General features: G+C 36.4%; 2 protein-coding genes across 2 annotated transcripts in view; both read left to right on the top strand.

Moving 5' to 3' along the window:
* The window catches only part of SLC38A4 (solute carrier family 38 member 4), a 78,013-nt gene that overhangs the window by 42,526 nt on the left and 17,512 nt on the right, over nucleotides 1-17,975 (top strand). Inside the window, exons 2-11 of the mRNA XM_075274359.1 lie at nucleotides 3,901-4,128; nucleotides 6,731-6,824; nucleotides 7,280-7,395; nucleotides 9,453-9,526; nucleotides 9,758-9,850; nucleotides 11,596-11,677; nucleotides 12,308-12,390; nucleotides 12,478-12,536; nucleotides 13,311-13,574; nucleotides 17,843-17,922. Coding sequence (XP_075130460.1) covers nucleotides 4,010-4,128; nucleotides 6,731-6,824; nucleotides 7,280-7,395; nucleotides 9,453-9,526; nucleotides 9,758-9,850; nucleotides 11,596-11,677; nucleotides 12,308-12,390; nucleotides 12,478-12,536; nucleotides 13,311-13,574; nucleotides 17,843-17,922 — 1,064 coding nt within the window. The 5' untranslated portion in view covers nucleotides 3,901-4,009. The remainder of the gene's footprint in view (nucleotides 1-3,900; nucleotides 4,129-6,730; nucleotides 6,825-7,279; nucleotides 7,396-9,452; nucleotides 9,527-9,757; nucleotides 9,851-11,595; nucleotides 11,678-12,307; nucleotides 12,391-12,477; nucleotides 12,537-13,310; nucleotides 13,575-17,842; nucleotides 17,923-17,975) is intronic.
* Nucleotides 2,650-17,975, top strand: part of SLC38A1 (solute carrier family 38 member 1) — a 203,401-nt gene continuing 188,075 nt past the window's right edge. Inside the window, exon 1 of the mRNA XM_075274366.1 lies at nucleotides 2,650-2,664. The gene's annotated coding sequence lies outside the window, so the exon portion shown is untranslated. The remainder of the gene's footprint in view (nucleotides 2,665-17,975) is intronic.

Below are 17,975 nucleotides of genomic sequence, written 5' to 3'. Positions count from 1 at the left end.
AATGCACACAGTATTATTAACCCCTATAGTGTCCCCTACACACAGTATTAACCCCTATAGTGTCCCCTGCACACAGTATTATCCCCAATAGTGTCCCCATATGTCCCACTGTGGACACCTATAAACATTTATTATACTCTGGGGTCTGAAAAGACCCCAGAGTATAATAATCGGAGACCCGGGGGATTAAAACCATTAAAAGAACAGAGACAGTTGCTTACCTGTTCCTGTTGGCTGCCGCTCTGGTCCAGCTTTAATGACGTCAGACGTCATATGACCCGGGAAGCTGGCCTGGGTAATGTGACGTCAGACACGAATGACGGAGGCCTGGCAGGATCGTGGAGAGGTAAGTAACACTGTTTTTTATGTTACCTTACCTCTCCGGTACGCCAATCATTATACTCGGGGGTCTGCAAAGACCCCCGAGTATAATGATAGCCTCTGTGGGCCCCGCGGTGTCACTTGCCGATCCCGGCCCAGCCAGGATCGGCAAGTGAATAGGGCCCGTAACGGACTTAAAAAAAAAAAACGCAGCGGTAGCGGCTGTCACCGGGCCCCCTAATGGCCTGGGCCCTGTGGCAGCTGCTACTGCTGCTACCACTGTAGTTACGCCACTGAATGACATACAGTTACTCCATTGGACATTAACAGCGTTTACTTTTCTCCAGATGGACATTCATGAACTCAAAACCTGGTTGAGAAAATGCATTTAATCGCAGTTCATATTTTTAGATCTTTTTGTTTGTGATATGCAAACAAATGTGAAGAAATCAAAGAGTATTATGTCATAGACCCTTGCCTGACATGTTACCTTTGATGACCCCAACGTGAATATCGATCAAACTGTTTCTGGGCTCAGGATGTTTTTATTTTTTATTTCTTTACTTTCGTGTATATTTTATATGTTTGTCTGATGGGTCAGATGCACAGACTGATACCCGTGAGATAGACAATTCAGAAGCCTAATATGACATCTATCAAAAGCAATGACCAGCCAGTTGGTGAATTGAAGAAAGACATTCTTCAAAAAATTCCAAATGGAACCCTATAAACTGTACTGTACTGAAACTGTAACATATCAACAAAGCAATTTTTTTCTTAAATATAAGCCATTTATTATAACAGTCATTCTAAACCAAAAGCTAAAAATATTCACTATGTCTAATTGTTTATTTCATAAAACAACCGTTCAGCTGCCATTCCGCAATCCAGTTACAGCTGGGAATATATGTTCAATAATTGTATCAGAGCTAAAAGAGCAGAGAGTATGGGGGTGAATTTATTTTCCTCTTCAAGGCCAGGACCTCACGTGACCGAAACAGCACAGAAAAAAATGCAAATCTCATCCACACATTGCGGAAAAATACGCTCAGCACACATGCTAAAATTTCCAAAATTGTTGCGGTTTTAGATATCGCAGCATGTCAATTATACCTAAAGAAATGCCGGCAGTTTCCCTATATGTATAATTGAAGGGAAGTTGCGGGAAAAACTGTAATGTGTCACCGCTGCGGGTCTTCCTAAAGTTTGCTTAGAAAACTATACAGGGATAAAGTCAGAATTTTTATATAATGTATGAAAAAAACTAAGGGTTTTAAGCTTTAAGGCCTGTACTTGGGTACTATACTGTAAATTGGAGGTTCATATATGGAGGTATCCATAGAGAGTCCAGAAGAAGTAGTTACATCTGGGCCTTGGTGATTCAGAAATCCTAATGATCCTCTGCTATATAGGAAAACACCGGCATTATAAAAAGCAAACCTTACACTATTTGTAGTACTGTACCTAATAATTCTGTTAGTGTGACTTGTGTTATTGCTAGGAATGTCCCCCAAGGATAAGTTGATAAAATGGTGTCTAGATGCCAGTGAGTGTCTGTGAGGGACTCTTGCAACAAGTCTTCAATTCTTCAAGACTTAAAAATGAAGCATTACAAAAGTCTCACTAAAACCAATGGGCTATATGTCCAGGGTAGACATGAGTCCTCTAGGCAACAAGGCATTCTCTCTGTAGTTGTTTTCAATTACTAGTTTACCACTACTATGGTATTATGTTGTTTCTTTCCAGAGTACCACTATTAACATCGCTGTAAATCATAATGTCAGGAGCCGATCAGGTTAACAAGTGCAGAGTGATGTATAATAGCAAACTAGTGGTTATCTTTCTTTGCTCCAGGACACAGATCCAGTTTTTTAAGAAGATGTACACAGCCAAATTCATTGAGTACACAGTGTCTGGCGTAATCAGGTTTTATCTACAGAATCTGACGCAACTTGGATAGGTTTGGTCCTTCAAAGTAAATTTGATTGGTTTAGAGCTTACACTCCCTCTTGTCTTTAAATATTACACTGCTGTATGACACAGGAAAAGACTTCACATTTGTGAGTGGTCAAAAAAAGATTTGCAAAATTGGTTGCCTAGAAAGTGTGCAAACTGGACTTTCAGGTATAATTCTAATTTTATTACATTTTTTTCATACTCAATTTATCTATTAATCTCTACTTTTAAGATACTATTTACAGAAAATTACATTTGTGAATGCAGTTTGTATAACATGGTTGTTGGTAAATGTAAATATCAATATATGTGATTTTTCATCTTTCATTGTGAATTTAGATGCAATAGTTTCTCAGAAATTATTCTATCTATGTTTGTTTTTTTAATGTCCGGCCTATAGACAGCTATAGTGAAAAGTGGCAGAATATTGTTAGCCAAGTCTGTCCATGATATGAAAACTACTATGTTTTTTTTATTGCGGTTTCCAAAAAAAATATGAATTAAAAATATCTTTTTTTTATAAACTTTAATGTTTTTATTGGTTTATGTTGTTTTATTGATTATTATTTTTTTTGTAAATTTGGAGTATTCTTAAGTTAGTAAATTAGAATGAGATATAACTTTTCTCGTTTTTATCCATGGTAATCTAATTGGAAAATATGAAACAACATAGACATATATACACTTGAATAATGTGTATAATAATGTGTATAATATACTTATATATATATATGTGTGCGTGTATATATATATATATATATATATATATATATATATATATATATATATATATATATATCTTACACAAATAAATGCAGTAATTTTTTAGACAACAGTGGTTAGTGAATTAAGATACTTGACACTTTGGTAATGGGGTTCACATCTAACCCAGCAAATCTATAAATGATATATAATTTTAAGTTCATATAGAATCATATTAAGCAATGGTTAACTTCTATATGTGTAAAAACAGTATTCCTTTTGAATACATTTGGCTATTGAAGTCTATTTTAACTGCTTAAAACTAAAGTATATATATATATATATATATATATATATATATATATATATATATACTTTCTTTAGTTTTCAGCAGTTTGGATATTTCATTGAAGTTTTTGATTATATCAAATATATCTTGTAATTTATCATTAATGAATCTATTTTAACATTAGGTGCATGCAGCATATATTATTTTTTCATATACACACATGTTCCACAAGCCTGGTGTGAACTTTACCTTAAAGGCAGGGCAGACACAAATAGTATAAGGCCGCTATGAAAGAAGAGTTTCTAGGCCTCTTGCTCTCCAATAGCTCCTCTAGCAATTCCCTTTATGTTTCCTCCACAGTCCACCAGCAATTGAGAACCGTGAGATTTATTACATGTAATATAGTAGATAATAGAATACTGAATTTAGGAAGCCCTTACCGATCTATTTTCTTTACATAAAACAATAGATGAATGAATGGATAGATATATATATAAAGATTATTGCTTCTGTCATGTAAAAATGGTAAAGATCAGAAAAGGCTTGGAGATATGACGGGAGTACGTACATTCATTTAGTAATCATTGCTCATCGGAGGGGTTTCTAAAGCTTTCTTTATGTTTTGTTTGCAGTACAAAGTGTTCTAAAAACTGACACATTGTGAAAGAACCCTTAATAAGAAGAGCAGTGTTTACTCTGAAGAAAGGTGTGCGTCAATTCATTAACTGCTGACTGCTTAAAATGGACCGCATGGAGCTGCAAAGAGTCAACACAGATCCTGATGATGACAGCAACAGTGGAGAGAGCACTGAGGATGGATATTGCAAAGATATGGATATTGAGAAAGTTACTATAAGCAGGTGAGATGTGAGAATTAAAATGTAGAGTGTTCAGTATGGACATCATGTGTAGAAAGTTCTAGCATTCACTACGTAGCCAGTAGCTGTAAAGCTGACATACAGTAATTGTTACAAGTGAGAATATAACTACTCAAAATGGCTCATGTGGGAAAAGCTAGTGCAGGCGAAGTGACACCCCAATACACTTCAATGACACTGCAAATGATAATGACATCAACCATGGTCAGGCTGTATAATCATCATCAGGCTAAGTGGAGATCACTCCGCACAGAGAACTAAATGAGCCTGAAGTCTTTCTTTTCTTCTTAGTTGCTATGACTCCTAGTATGTTTCCTATCTGCTATTCTGAGCTTGTATGTGTTCTTTCTTGTAATATATTACTGTATTATCCATGCTGCTGTAAAACACTGAATTTCCCCATGGTGGGACTATTAAAGGATTATCTTATGTTATATCTAGCAACAGAAGTTTTAACATGAAGGTAGAAAATACAGCAAGTAGACATAAAAAGGAGAGCAAGTAGTTTGCTTGTCTAGTCAACCATACAAGGGTAACCCTCTTGCAAACCCTCTACTTTTCCATATCACATAAAATTTCTAGGGGGAGACACAGTCAACGCTGTTATTGGAAATACCATTTAACAAGATTTGTCCCTTTTGAATGCTACAATCTTACGTAATAGTGTGTTAGTACCTTTAGCACCGTATAATTCGGGATTTGGCTTTCTAAAGATGGTCATACAGCTTTAGTAGTTGTTGCCTTGAATACTTTCAGCCAAGAGATATTTCTCCTTATTTCTCTCAAACCCATACAAGCATCATTCAGCCGACAGTGCATGAATTCTACGTAAGGGGAATAAGCCACAGCTGCAAAGTCCAATAGAAATCTGCCTCCCATTGAAATGTGTTTCTTCTAGTTGTTTTTGGAGAATCTGGAGCTGTTTTTTTAAGCAGATTTTGTAGATGTTCAGAATCAGCATCAAAATGAAGCAGTTACATCGGTTACAGTATAAAAGTTTGCTGATAATCTTTTTGTCACTAGTCTGCACTTTAAAATCATTCTGCCCTTGCCATGCTGGAATTCAGTATTCTATGAGTTCAGATCCTGGTAAGCCCAAATGATAAGACAAGAGATGTGTTCTTGACTGCCTGGATTTTGTTGCCAGCTCTAGATTCCCAAGCAAGGCCGGGGAACCACATGGCGTAATCGCCTCCATCAACTAAACAGTAAAAAAGTTATAAGCTTCAGAATATAGTGACCCCAGGCAAGTCATTCATTTTTGAAAAATGACATTTTATTTAGTAAAAGGAGTAAACATGTAAACACTGATTCTTAGAGATAAATGGCCAATATCATATAATTTGAATGACTCTTATAAGTGTGAGTCACCTGAACTAGTTTCAATTATAGTGTATTTAAATATTCATGTGGTCCATTCTACTACTATGTAAGCACTGCCACAGATGTACAAGGTCTACCATTGATCTGTGTTCTGTATACTTTATTAATTTGGATGGATTGATGTCATTGTCAGATACACAAACTTACAGCAGCTATAAGCTGCAAATGTTATTACAGTTTTATTACAGTTTTACTTAGATTCATACCTACATTAGTGTATGTTGTGGTCATATCACTGGGTCCTACCTAATACCATAATGTGCAGTTCAAACCCAAGACCAGAGATATAGATGTTCTCAGGATTAGGCATTAGGGACAGTAAACCAAAGTGCGTAATCGCCCAAGTAAAGGACATTTCCTTTCAATGGGCCACAACCAAGAGGAATAGGGATTTCATACATAGAAGCTCTATTTCAATATGCTTCAACATGTTCCCAGTAGATGGATATATTACAAGCATAAAGTGACTGTGATTGGACAAATCCTGGACAACAAATGATGTGTGCCTTCAAGCGTCAGTAATTTGTCATACAAATTTCTGTTTTCAGAATATAAGTAAGCTGGTTTATGATCCAAACCTATACTCAGGCCCTCAGAACTAGCCCTCAAAATAAAAATCTGAAGGACACTTAGATCAAAGCAGGTGTCAAATATGAACATACTGTTTCTTTTCAATGGTCATAAAAACGCTGTATGTTTAATTAACCTTAAAATTGGTAACTTTTTCTAGCTAATGGGGGAGATGTTGATCTTCATATCTCCTGTACTGGTGTAGGATTTGGCACATCCTCTAGGATCCATGCACCTAAACAGAAATCTACATCAGACTAAAGCTAGTGTATATGGCAGGTATCATTTACACCAGAAAACTGGCATAAATGGTGATGCATTGTTAAGGGTCTATGGCCCTACCCACAGCACACCCATACTATGCCATGGATGGTGTGAAAATAGCACTCGCAACAATCTTTGTCGTAAGTGCTAATTAAAGACACATAAGAAATCTGTTCACTAACCCCCTAGATTTCCTAAATGATTCCACTAAATATTTTATTGAAAAGTCTCTTGGTTTACTTTGTGTTAGGATTTTCTGTTAATGATGATGAGGATTATATATCTAGGTTTGCTTATAGAACTGTGCAGTGTAGCCATTGTTCAATGTAAAGTAACCATGAATACATTTCATCTCTTTCTTACACAGTCAATACGTTGGTGAAGAAGATGCCGAAAGTCAAAAGTTCCTAACTAATGGGATGAATGGAAAAAAGAAATTAGATGACTACACTGAAGAGCATGTAAGTATTACTGGCATTGAGACTAGAGAAAACATGGCACTTGGGAAGATCTGTACCTTTCTACTTTGTTCTCTTGTTTATACTTCAAAATTATCATTAAATGAATTTACTTCTGAGAAATAACATGTAACTATGTAACTGCTTACGTATATACTTTTAGCCAGCACACATCTGCATCTAAACTGCCAGTCTCATATTTCCCTTGTGAAACACCGTCCTTAACCCCATGACCTTATCATCTGTGTTGCTTTGACACAGCAAGTCTCGGCAAATGTGGGATCGTGTCAATAAGTTTGAATTATGTATAATTATTAACTCACACTTGCACTATGGTTTTGCACACATTATAGATAAAAATCGTCAGATGATTGAGAAATCCATGACCTCTTGGCAGACAACGAGTCCACGAAATGTAAATTCCAGCAACTAAAAATTCTATTTATTTTTATCCAAAGCATCCTGGAACTACTTCTTTTGGAATGTCAGTATTCAACCTAAGTAATGCCATCATGGGTAGTGGAATTCTTGGACTTTCCTATGCCATGGCTAACACAGGCATTGTGTTGTTTGTGTAAGTATTGCTAACTGTTGATTCAAAGTACTGAAATGAATGGCAGAAATGTAACAGAAAAAATATAACACATTAGATATGGCTACCTTTATGTTACACATGTTTGGATTTTTCTCATCATGTCTGAGATGTAAGTTTAGTGAATAGTCCAGGAATTAGCATGTTTTCCCATATTCCTTACACATATCCTTTCTTAAAGTATTTTAGGTTATAAACATGGTGAGGGAAAAGATTAGAGTGAAACAGAAGCTTAACTTGGGTCCATCTGCAAAATATATAATGGGGCCCCCAATTACCACTTGCCCTCTGTAATACTGGTGTCTTCTTATGTTGTCCAGGGTCCAGTAGTGATTGCTTCCTCAGCAAACCCTATAAGTACACCTCCGTAATGGAAATTTTGAGAAATGCCCTTCAGTATAGTTACTGAAGTTAGGGATCAGCTTGGACTTGATTCTTTAGCCTTTTCTACAGTTTGTTGCTCTGGGTTATTGTGTAAATAGATACAAAAACTTACATCATTCATTCTTCAAACTTGTTTCAAACCCAGTGAACTCAACGTAATTGTCTTAGCTGGCACCAGGCAGTCCATGCACTTACAGTACAAGAAGTAACATAGCATGGGCAATATCATCTACTGAGGGAAGTGTTGCACAATGCTGCAGGCTCATAAGGCACAAGTTGTCTTGCTACATTCAGATGTTTCTATAAGCACAGTCTTGTTTGAACACAGATAAAATATAAATCCCTGAATATAATATAAATGTCCCTAAAGTACACATAAGCTTCCGGGATTGCAATGTGTGCATGTGGATAAGAATAAGCTGTACCTAGTGTAGACTGCTAAGATAAATGTCAGTAGTTGTCATATATTTTAATGACATTACTTATTATAATTTCACGCTCATTATAGTTTATGTAATGTAAAGGTAGTCCTTATGGGCTGCTCTGGTGCCCACACAGGATTATGTCCAGGTTAAGGTTGGCACTGTCTATCATGCATGCATCTTAAAGAGGTTGATCCACAAACAACATTTATCATCTATCTACAAGATAGGTGATCAATGCCTAATGTTTGGGGTCTGACCACTGAGACTACCAACTATAACAAGAACAGGTACATAGGTATGGAGTGGTAGGGCACATATGCAACCACTTCTTTCACTACTTTGGGATTTACAGAGAAAGCCAAGTACAGTGTTCAGTCCTGCAGAAGTAAATGCATGTTCAGGGTAGTTTAATTCCCACAAGTTACTCTTGAACCCCCCATTCCACTGATTTTTGTGAGTCCCAGCAGTCAGGCCCTAGTCACCATACATTTGTCACCATCCTATATTATCCATAGTTCAAACCATTCAACATGGATGTGTCAGGTTTACCATATTTGCTTGTCTGAAGGTAGCATATAATTTAGGAAAAATCACAGAGTTCCAGGATATATAGTTTCTGTGATCACAGAGAGAGCACCATATTTATAGGTTTCTATATGAATATTCTCAATGAAATAATAGAAAACTGTATATCACCAACCTCAGTGTATTCCCCTCTAGTCTAAGCTTCCACTAATAGGACAAAACAAGGGAAATGATAAAGATGCTTTAACCTATAAAGGACCCCTGTAAAAGGCAAAGAGTAGAGTTGGGAAACAGCCCAAGAGACATGAACATTGACTAAGACCTTCCACATTGACTAAGACCTCCTGTCTGTGTATCAGAACCAGATATGTTATAGGTTTCTCCACTTTATAAACAACTAGTCGCAGTTCATTGTCCATTAGGACATGTTGAGCAGTATTTGAAATGTAATATTCTCTTTTATATTGGACTGGTTTGATTTAGTTTGTTAATTTGAGTATTTTGAGCAAACAGGAAAGTTCATACATAGCAGAAAATCCTTTCCTTATGTCTAATCAGGGATGTTTCTGCAACATGTGCATGGATTTCTACAAATCATGTATTTTTTACATTTAGTTTATTCTGGAAAGCTTCTAATAATGATAAGCCTTTCATTAACATATGTAATATGTATAACATTCAAAATATGTGTTCTGTCATCTTTAGGATTCTTCTGCTTGCTGTTGCCATTTTATCGCTATATTCTGTACATCTTTTATTAAAGACTGCAAAGGAAGGAGGTAAGACAACGCACATTTGTCGATATGGCTCATGAAAGCATTAAATTCTAATGTAATTTTACCCATACTCCAAGGTACTGCTGTAATTTCATGTGCTCATGCCTTAAGCAATTTTCCCTCCAATAATAATGGTTATCATCATATTCTATACAGAATGAATACCAACTGTCTGAGAATGGTGGTGGACATGAACTAAATATGTATAATCAAAATATATATTTTTTTTAATAGGTTCATTAATTTATGAAAAACTGGGTGAAAGAGCCTTTGGATGGCCTGGAAAAATTGCTGCTTTTGTATCCATCTTAATGCAGAACATTGGGGGTGAGTTCATTGGTACAAATATGTACATACGTTTTGCCCTTCAAAAGTACAGGGCAGAAAGTCTTTGAGATTCTTTTGCTACGTATCAGTGGGAATTCTGTTTTTTACACTGTTGTCTTATACGTTTTGTTTTTATGGAGTTTTCTATGTGGTAAAATTGAGACATTACCTACATTCTGCTGGTTAGTTTAATCATGGAGATACCACAATTATTTAGTATTTGTTGTAATTCCTTTACAAAAATCCAAAACTATGAATATATATATATATATATATATATATATATATATATATATATATATATAGTCATTCATAGTCACCTGTAGTTTTTTTTTTATATGGATTATATGGAGCTGTGCATATTTTGGGAACTGCCTGATGTTTTGATCAGTATCTGCCAAATTCTAATTTGAAACACTTAGGCTGAGTTCACACGGGGGAATTTGCTGCAGATTTTGCCCCTGAATACGGAGCAGATCCCTCCCGTAATTCACCTACCATTGTTTTCAACGGGAGACAGAGATCGCAGCAGGACGTGGGAAAAAAAGCCTCCTGCTCGATCTTGCTGGCGTCCATGGCTTGTGATTCCATGCTTAGACCCGTTCATCCGGGCCTAATCAGTAGCAGGATACCGCGATGGAACGTCAGTGCACTGCATCAGCATCCCATCGCAGCTAGATTGTGGTGAAAATTTGCAAGATGTGGCCTCAGCTTTGCACTGTGTAGTAACTCATCCATAGAATGAGGTTTTATTGCTTTCTCTCAACCCTTCTCTTTTGTAGCAAGCACCTTTCATACAGAATACTTTCCCATTTATTCACACCTCTAGAAGGTCTTATATTCGGAATTTTTCTGTAATTCACTTTTCTTTTGTAACTGTCAGTTGTTAAAATAAGCTATTTATAGCCAAATCACACCAAGGTTCTTTTCTAAGCTTCCGCTTAAAAGAAAACATAGCTTACAACTCCTTATGTGGTAAATGTTAAGCATACAGCAATATGACCTCATGAGAAATGTATGAATTTCCAGGATACTGTAACATCACAGTAAAGAAAAAGCAGCATGAATCAAATTCTGAAGCAGTTTCTCATATATATTCAGTCAATAGCCTCAACTTTTAGTTATATTATGAATGCAGGGTCACAGAGACTCTTAGGTTAAGGGCCCATGTTGCGGAAATATAGTGTTTTTCCTGTTGTAGAAACGTAGCAGAAAAAAAATGCTTTTTTACATTGCATTTTACAGGATCAACAAAGTGAATGAGATTCTTGATAATCCCAATCACACAAATATGTCTGTAAAGCCCAATCACACAATCTGGTCCCATGATACAAAACTTCCCAGTATATTATATTATAAATGGGGCTCTGGTGCAATACCACACACAACCTGTGGGTCGTTGTGGCTCTATTTGTGAAATAAAACAGGAATGTTTTTCTTATCATGTACAGACCCTTCAATGAGTCGACAAATGTTTTTATTAAGTGCTAGGGCTGCGATCCCTTTCCAATCTGGCCTGTATCCATTCTGTATCGTATTTGGACATTATTATTTTGTTACTGATTTATATTTTTGCCCATATGTTTAGATATTATTGTGATGTATTTAGATTACATTTTCACTATGTACATTTTCTTATTTACTTCTATCTGCAAATAACATTTTAAATATGTTTTAATGCTTATATGCTTTAGTAAAAAATAAATATTACAGTCCAGTAATTTATTTTGCTCTTTTTTTTTCAGCAATGTCAAGTTACTTGTTTATTGTCAAATATGAGCTTCCAGAAGTTATAAGAACCTTTATGAGATTGGAAGAGAATTCTGGGTATGTGTCTATGGTTTTTGTAATCTATATTTGTATAAGCTTAACTTTTGAGGCTGAAACCCCAAGTTGTGAAAGCATTTGCAAAGTAAATGGGATTCTGGCTAATCCCATCCACACAGTGAAGAAAAAAATTTGTAGCGTTTTCAAAAATGCCCGCAGTTTTTGAAAATCACACCATGTCAATTGTACCTGTGAAAAAGGTATAGGTGTAAAAAGGGCAGAAAGTCCACTGAAGAAGACTCATTGAAAACACAATGGAAAAAGGTTGTGGAAGAAAGCACGATGCGTTTCTGGCACGTTTTTTTCCGCAGTATTACTTTTTTTTGCTGTGTTTCACTAGGTGGGGCTTTAGCCTTAGGTCAGAGTGCGCCATGTGGGTAAACATGTCACTTCAAAGTGGCTGGGAGTCTAGTGAATCCCATCCATACATTGCAGAAATGCTGTGGTTTCCAAAACCATTTGGAAATCGCAACATGTCAATTATACCTACTGAAAACATTGGCAGTTTTTCTTTCTGTCAAAAGCACTGTGGGAAAAACTGCAATGCATTTCTGTTGTAGTATATATACCACTGTGGCCTGCTGTATGGAGCCTTAGCCTTGAATAGTAAATTATGTTTCACCTTTGCAGGGAATGGTACCTGAATGGAAACTATCTGGTGATATTTGTGTCTGTTGGAATTATTCTCCCATTGTCCCTTCTGAAGAATTTAGGTAATTTTGAATATTTTCCCTTATAATATATAGAATGGATAACCTACTGTACAAACTAAACCTATGATTGTACTATTATGTGAACAGGTTACCTTGGATACACAAGTGGATTTTCTTTGTCTTGCATGGTCTTCTTCGTCAGTGTGGTAAGACTTCTAATCTAATTGTACATACATTTCTTTATAAATAGTCAGCAGCTATGGCTCCCCCTACTCTGTCATCCTGTACTGAGCTTGCATGGCTCTATCAATAAAAAGAGGTGAGTTAGGCTAGGTTCACATCTATGCTAGCTGTGCGCTAAAACAGCGGTTACCCACGGACACCGGCGCACCCCATGCACTATAATGGTCCATGCAGGAGTTTTCTCTCAACTGATTCTCGGCAGTTTCTGCTGTGCAGATATGAACCTAGCCTAAGCTGCATCTAAACCCCTCTGGCAGTCAGAATTCCCATTTATACTTTACCCGAGAACATCTGTAAAGGGAGAGTTAAGAGACAAACATAGACATAAGTTAGTCAGAGCATCCCACCAAATTCAGCAAGTTAAGGGTTACAGAAGTAACCTGAACCTCGAGTAATAAAGTGTATCAGGTCTCAGACACCTCATATACATTTGGGGAATGGTTGAGTTTGTCATCTAAAGAAACAAAAACAACTACTATCCTCTAGCTTGCCTTCGTCAATCCATAACAAGACTGTGTATCAAATACGCCTGGAATGTTTTACCTGCACATATGAGATAACAAACTCTTTTGTATCTGACAACTTAGCTCTACTACTTCTGTATACCTTGAAGAAGTTAGCAAATATTGGTCACATGAAATTTATATAACACTATAAAACACTTCTGTAAATCATGTAGCAAAGCTTTACTTTGGATAAAAAAAAATCATTACCATCTCTATACTTGTTTATTACAGGTAATCTATAAGAAAACTCAGATACCCTGCCCATTACCTATGTTGGATCAACATTCTGGAAATCTAACAAACAGCAGTTACCATCTTCCCTCTGCTATGATGCACAACTACACCCTTAATTCTGGTGTGAACTTCATGATGGATTACACTCAAGAAGGGACCGGCTTTAATGAGCACAAAGATAATAATCACGGAAGTGGAGTAGAGTTTGAAGCCCACACCGATGATAAATGCAAACCCAAATATTTTGTGTTCAATTCACAGGTAGGTTCATAGTATGTTGAAAAACAAAAACAAAAACCCAACAAAATACAACAAACTGGTCTCAAAACAAATATAAGAATATAGTTCAAACAACTTGAGACACAAAACGTAAAAAATATATATAATTTTATTAATAAATATCACATAAAACAATACATAAACAGACAGGGGAGACACACATAGGGAAAAAGATAAATTTCCCTATTAAATAGCAGAGGAGTACCATAACCCTCCCACCAGTAACAAACTGAATATAACCCCAGATATTAAAGATGATACAAAGATACAAGAAAAAAGTCGCAAGAAGAGGAATATAATCCCCAGTTAAATTGCAATGCCTAGTATTACACACCAAAGATAGGTAAGAGGACTTGAATACAAATGTCCTCAGACCATAATAATATGACTAATATAGATAGAAGGTGGTAAACAAGTAAGGAAGTGTCCCAAATGGGGTCACCTTAATACATACCCGTAGGTGCCGACATATTTTCTGTAAACACAAATATAGTAATGAAGAAAACAGCAGGGGGGACTCAGTCTGAGACTGGTAGGACCATAAGAAACGCCTGACGCGTGTTTCGCTTGCACTCGGCTTCGTCAGGAGGCGAAACGCGCGTCAGGCGTTTCTTATGGTCCTACCAGTCTCAGACTGAGTCCCCCCTGCTGTTTTCTTCATTACTATATTTGTGTTTACAGAAAATATGTCGGCACCTACGGGTATGTATTAAGGTGACCCCATTTGGGACACTTCCTTACTTGTTTACCACCTTCTATCTATATTAGTCATATTATTATGGTCTGAGAACATTTGTATTCAAGTCCTCTTACCTATCTTTGGTGTGTAATACTAGGCATTTCGATTTAACTGGGGATTATATTCCTCTTCTTGCGACTTTTTTCTTGTATCTTTGTATCATCTTTAATATCTGGGGTTATATTCAGTTTGTTACTGGTGGGAGGGTTATGGTACTCCTCTGCTATTTAATAGGGAAATTTATCTTTTTCCCTATGTGTGTCTCCCCTGTCTGTTTATGTATTGTTTTATGTGATATTTATTAATAAAATTATATATATTTTTTACGTTTTGTGTCTCAAGTTGTTTGAACTAGGTTCATAGTATGTGTCTACAAGGAAACATCACAATGGTACACATTTATCAATGCATTTGTGGTTTATGGCTTAAAAAATCAAAAATCATGACACATCAAATTTACACAATAATACTTGCGTTTTGATAGCCCTCACCAGATTTAACATTTGGCACAGGCAATATTTTAGTAAATGTCAAGTGGGGATTGCTACCTAGTAAATGGCAGCCTTCCATGTATATCTGTGCATACAAAAATAGCTGTCAGTCACTGTGCAGGACCTCCGCCTTGACTTCTCAGCATAGAAAGTGCAAAGATATCAAAGAGAGTTATACCGATTCTTTTCCCACAAAGGTATACATCAATCTGTTAGACTCCTTCTACTCTATAATATACTGCCTGCAGATTGCACTGCATTTTACATTTTGTATGTGACATATTCCCTTTAACCCTTTTCCAATATTAGGTATTTAAATGTGTTAGGTAGTTAAATATGGCATCCTTTCATGAAAATTATACAGCGGAGATCTGTTAAAAATGCCGCCATTAATACCTGGCTGGGCATTAACCCCCCTGAGATTTTCATGGAGAAAAATGGGCATCGCCATTTTGGGGTGGATTGTCGACCACTGGAATAAGATCTGGGGTGGGCGATCCATTACAAAGGATCCTAGGCTTATCATTGTATGTATTCTTTAATGGGCTGCTTTATGCAGCCTATAATATAAATACTGCTATTTTAAAATGCATTGTATTAGTAATCAGACCTCCTGGGGTTCAAGACCCCTAGGGTATCTAAAAATAAAAGTAAAAAAAAGTTTAAAGTATACAAGAAATAAAAAGAATTACAAATTTTAATCACTCTTCCCTTTCTCTAGAACACATATAAAAGCACTTAAACTCATGCACACTAGGTATCCCTGAGCCTGAAAACAACTAGTCTATAATCTTATAACAATGACATATTGCTATAAACTAAGTTATCTTGTAGCATCTTAAATCGGAGTGGCCATACAAAGCCTTGTTGATTTCCACACTTTTGTTTCCACCAGTTGTTTATTTTATATTTCAAGGAATTCCAAACTTAAATATTGAAAAACATATAATACATAGTATAGATGTTATTACATACAACTTAGTACAGCACTACATTTTCTGTAGGTTTGTGAAAACTTCACCACAGTGGAAATATATTGTTTTTTTACACTTAAGTACATATAGTATGCTATATAGATACAGGGATTTTTATATTTGTACTGTTGTATAGCTTGCACTGCAGATGTAAGCAGTCACCCTGCAGCTATGATATCATCTTCAAATTTGACATAGATTATATTACAGACAAATAGTACATTTAGTTCTGCTATATAAGACATTCACTTAGATAAGATTCTCTTTGAATATTCCCTATTGACTATCATATAAAATGTATTTTTCTTATCTCTGGGCATATTCACATTTCATTGCATGTACATCATGACAATACAGTCCTATGAAAAAGTTTGGGCACCCCTATTAATCTTAATCATTTTTTGTTCTAAATATTTTGGTGTTTGCAACAGCCATTTCAGTTTGATATATCTAATAACTGATGGCCACAGTAATATTTCAGGATTGAAATGAGGTTTATTGTACTAACAGAAAATGTGCAATATGCATTAAACCAAAATTTGACCGGTGCAAAAGTATGGGCACCCTTATCATTTTATTGATTTGAATTCCCCTAACTACTTTTTACTGACTTACTGAAGCACAAAATTGGTTTTGTAACCTCAGTGAGCTTTGAACTTCATAGCCAGATCTATCCAATCATAAGAAAAGGTATTTAAGGTGGCCAATTGCAAGTTGATCTCCTATTTGAATCTCCTCTGAAGAGTGGCATCATGGGCTACTCAAAACAACTCTCAAATGATCTGAAAACAAAGATTGTTCAACATAGTTGTTCAGGGGAAGGATACAAAAAGTTGTCTCAGAGATTTAACCTGTCAGTTTCCACTGTGAGGAATATAGTAAGGAAATGGAAGACCACAGGGACAGTTCTTGTTAAGCCCAGAAGTGGCAGGCCAAGAAAAATATCAGAAAGGCAGAGAAGAAGAATGGTGAGAACAGTCAAGGACAATCCACAGACCACCTCCAAAGAGCTGCAGCATCATCTTGCTGCAGATGGTGTCACTGTGCATCGGTCAACTATACAGTGCACTTTGCACAAATAGAAGCTGTATGGGAGAGTGATGAGAAAGAAGCCGTTTCTGCACGTACGCCACAAATAGAGTTGCCTGAGGTATGAAAAAGCACATTTGGACAAGGCAGCTTCATTTTGGAAACAAAAATTGAGTTGTTTGGTCATAAAAAAAGGCGTTATGCATGGCGTCCAAAAAGAAACAGCATTCCAAGAAAAACACATGCTACCCACCGCTACCCACTGTAAAATTTGGTGGAGGTTCCATCATGCTTTGGGGCTGTGTGGCCAATGCCGGCATCGGGAATCTTGTTAAAGTTGAGAGTCGCATGGATTCCACTCAGTATCAGCAGATTCTTGAGAATAATGTTCAAGAATCAGTGACGAAGTTGAAGTTACGCCGGGGATGGATATTTCAGCAAGACAATGATCCAAAACACCGCTCCAAATCCTCAGGCATTCATGCAGAGGAACAATTACAATGTTCTGGAATGGCCATCCCAGTCCCCAGACCTGAATATCATTGACCATCTGTGGGATGATTGGAAGCGGGCTGTCCATGCTCGGCGACCATCTAACTTAACTGAACTTGAATTGTTTGTCCAAAATACCTTTATCCAGGATCCAGGAACTGATTAAAAGCTACAGGAAGCGACTAGAGGCTGTTATCTTTGCAAAAGGAGGATCTACTAAATATTAATGTCACTTTTCTGTTGAGGTGCCCATACTTTTGCACCAGTCAAATTTTGGTTTAATGCATATTGCACATTTTCTGTTAGTACAATAAACCTCATTTCAATCCTGAAATATTACTGTGTCCATCAGTTATTAGATATATCAAACTGAAATGGCTGTTATAAACACCAAAATATTTAGAACTAAAAATGATTAAGATTAATAGGGGTGCCCAAACTTTTTCATAGGACTGTATGTTATGTGCTAAAACATGCAGAACGCTGGAACATTTTGCTTTAGAGTAACAAGTTGATCTCTTTCAGACAGCGTATGCTATTCCTATACTGGCCTTTGCTTTTGTGTGTCATCCAGAGGTCTTGCCAATCTACAGTGAGCTTAAAAGGTAAGAATATTAATTTTGTTAAGACTTCAATAAGTCCTGCAAAAAAATAAGAC

This window comes from Leptodactylus fuscus, chromosome 5 (assembly GCF_031893055.1).
Source record: "Leptodactylus fuscus isolate aLepFus1 chromosome 5, aLepFus1.hap2, whole genome shotgun sequence".
Taxonomy (NCBI): domain Eukaryota; kingdom Metazoa; phylum Chordata; class Amphibia; order Anura; family Leptodactylidae; genus Leptodactylus; species Leptodactylus fuscus.
The sequence above is the reverse complement of the archived record's forward strand: the minus strand, read 5'-3'. Positions and strand labels throughout refer to the sequence as shown.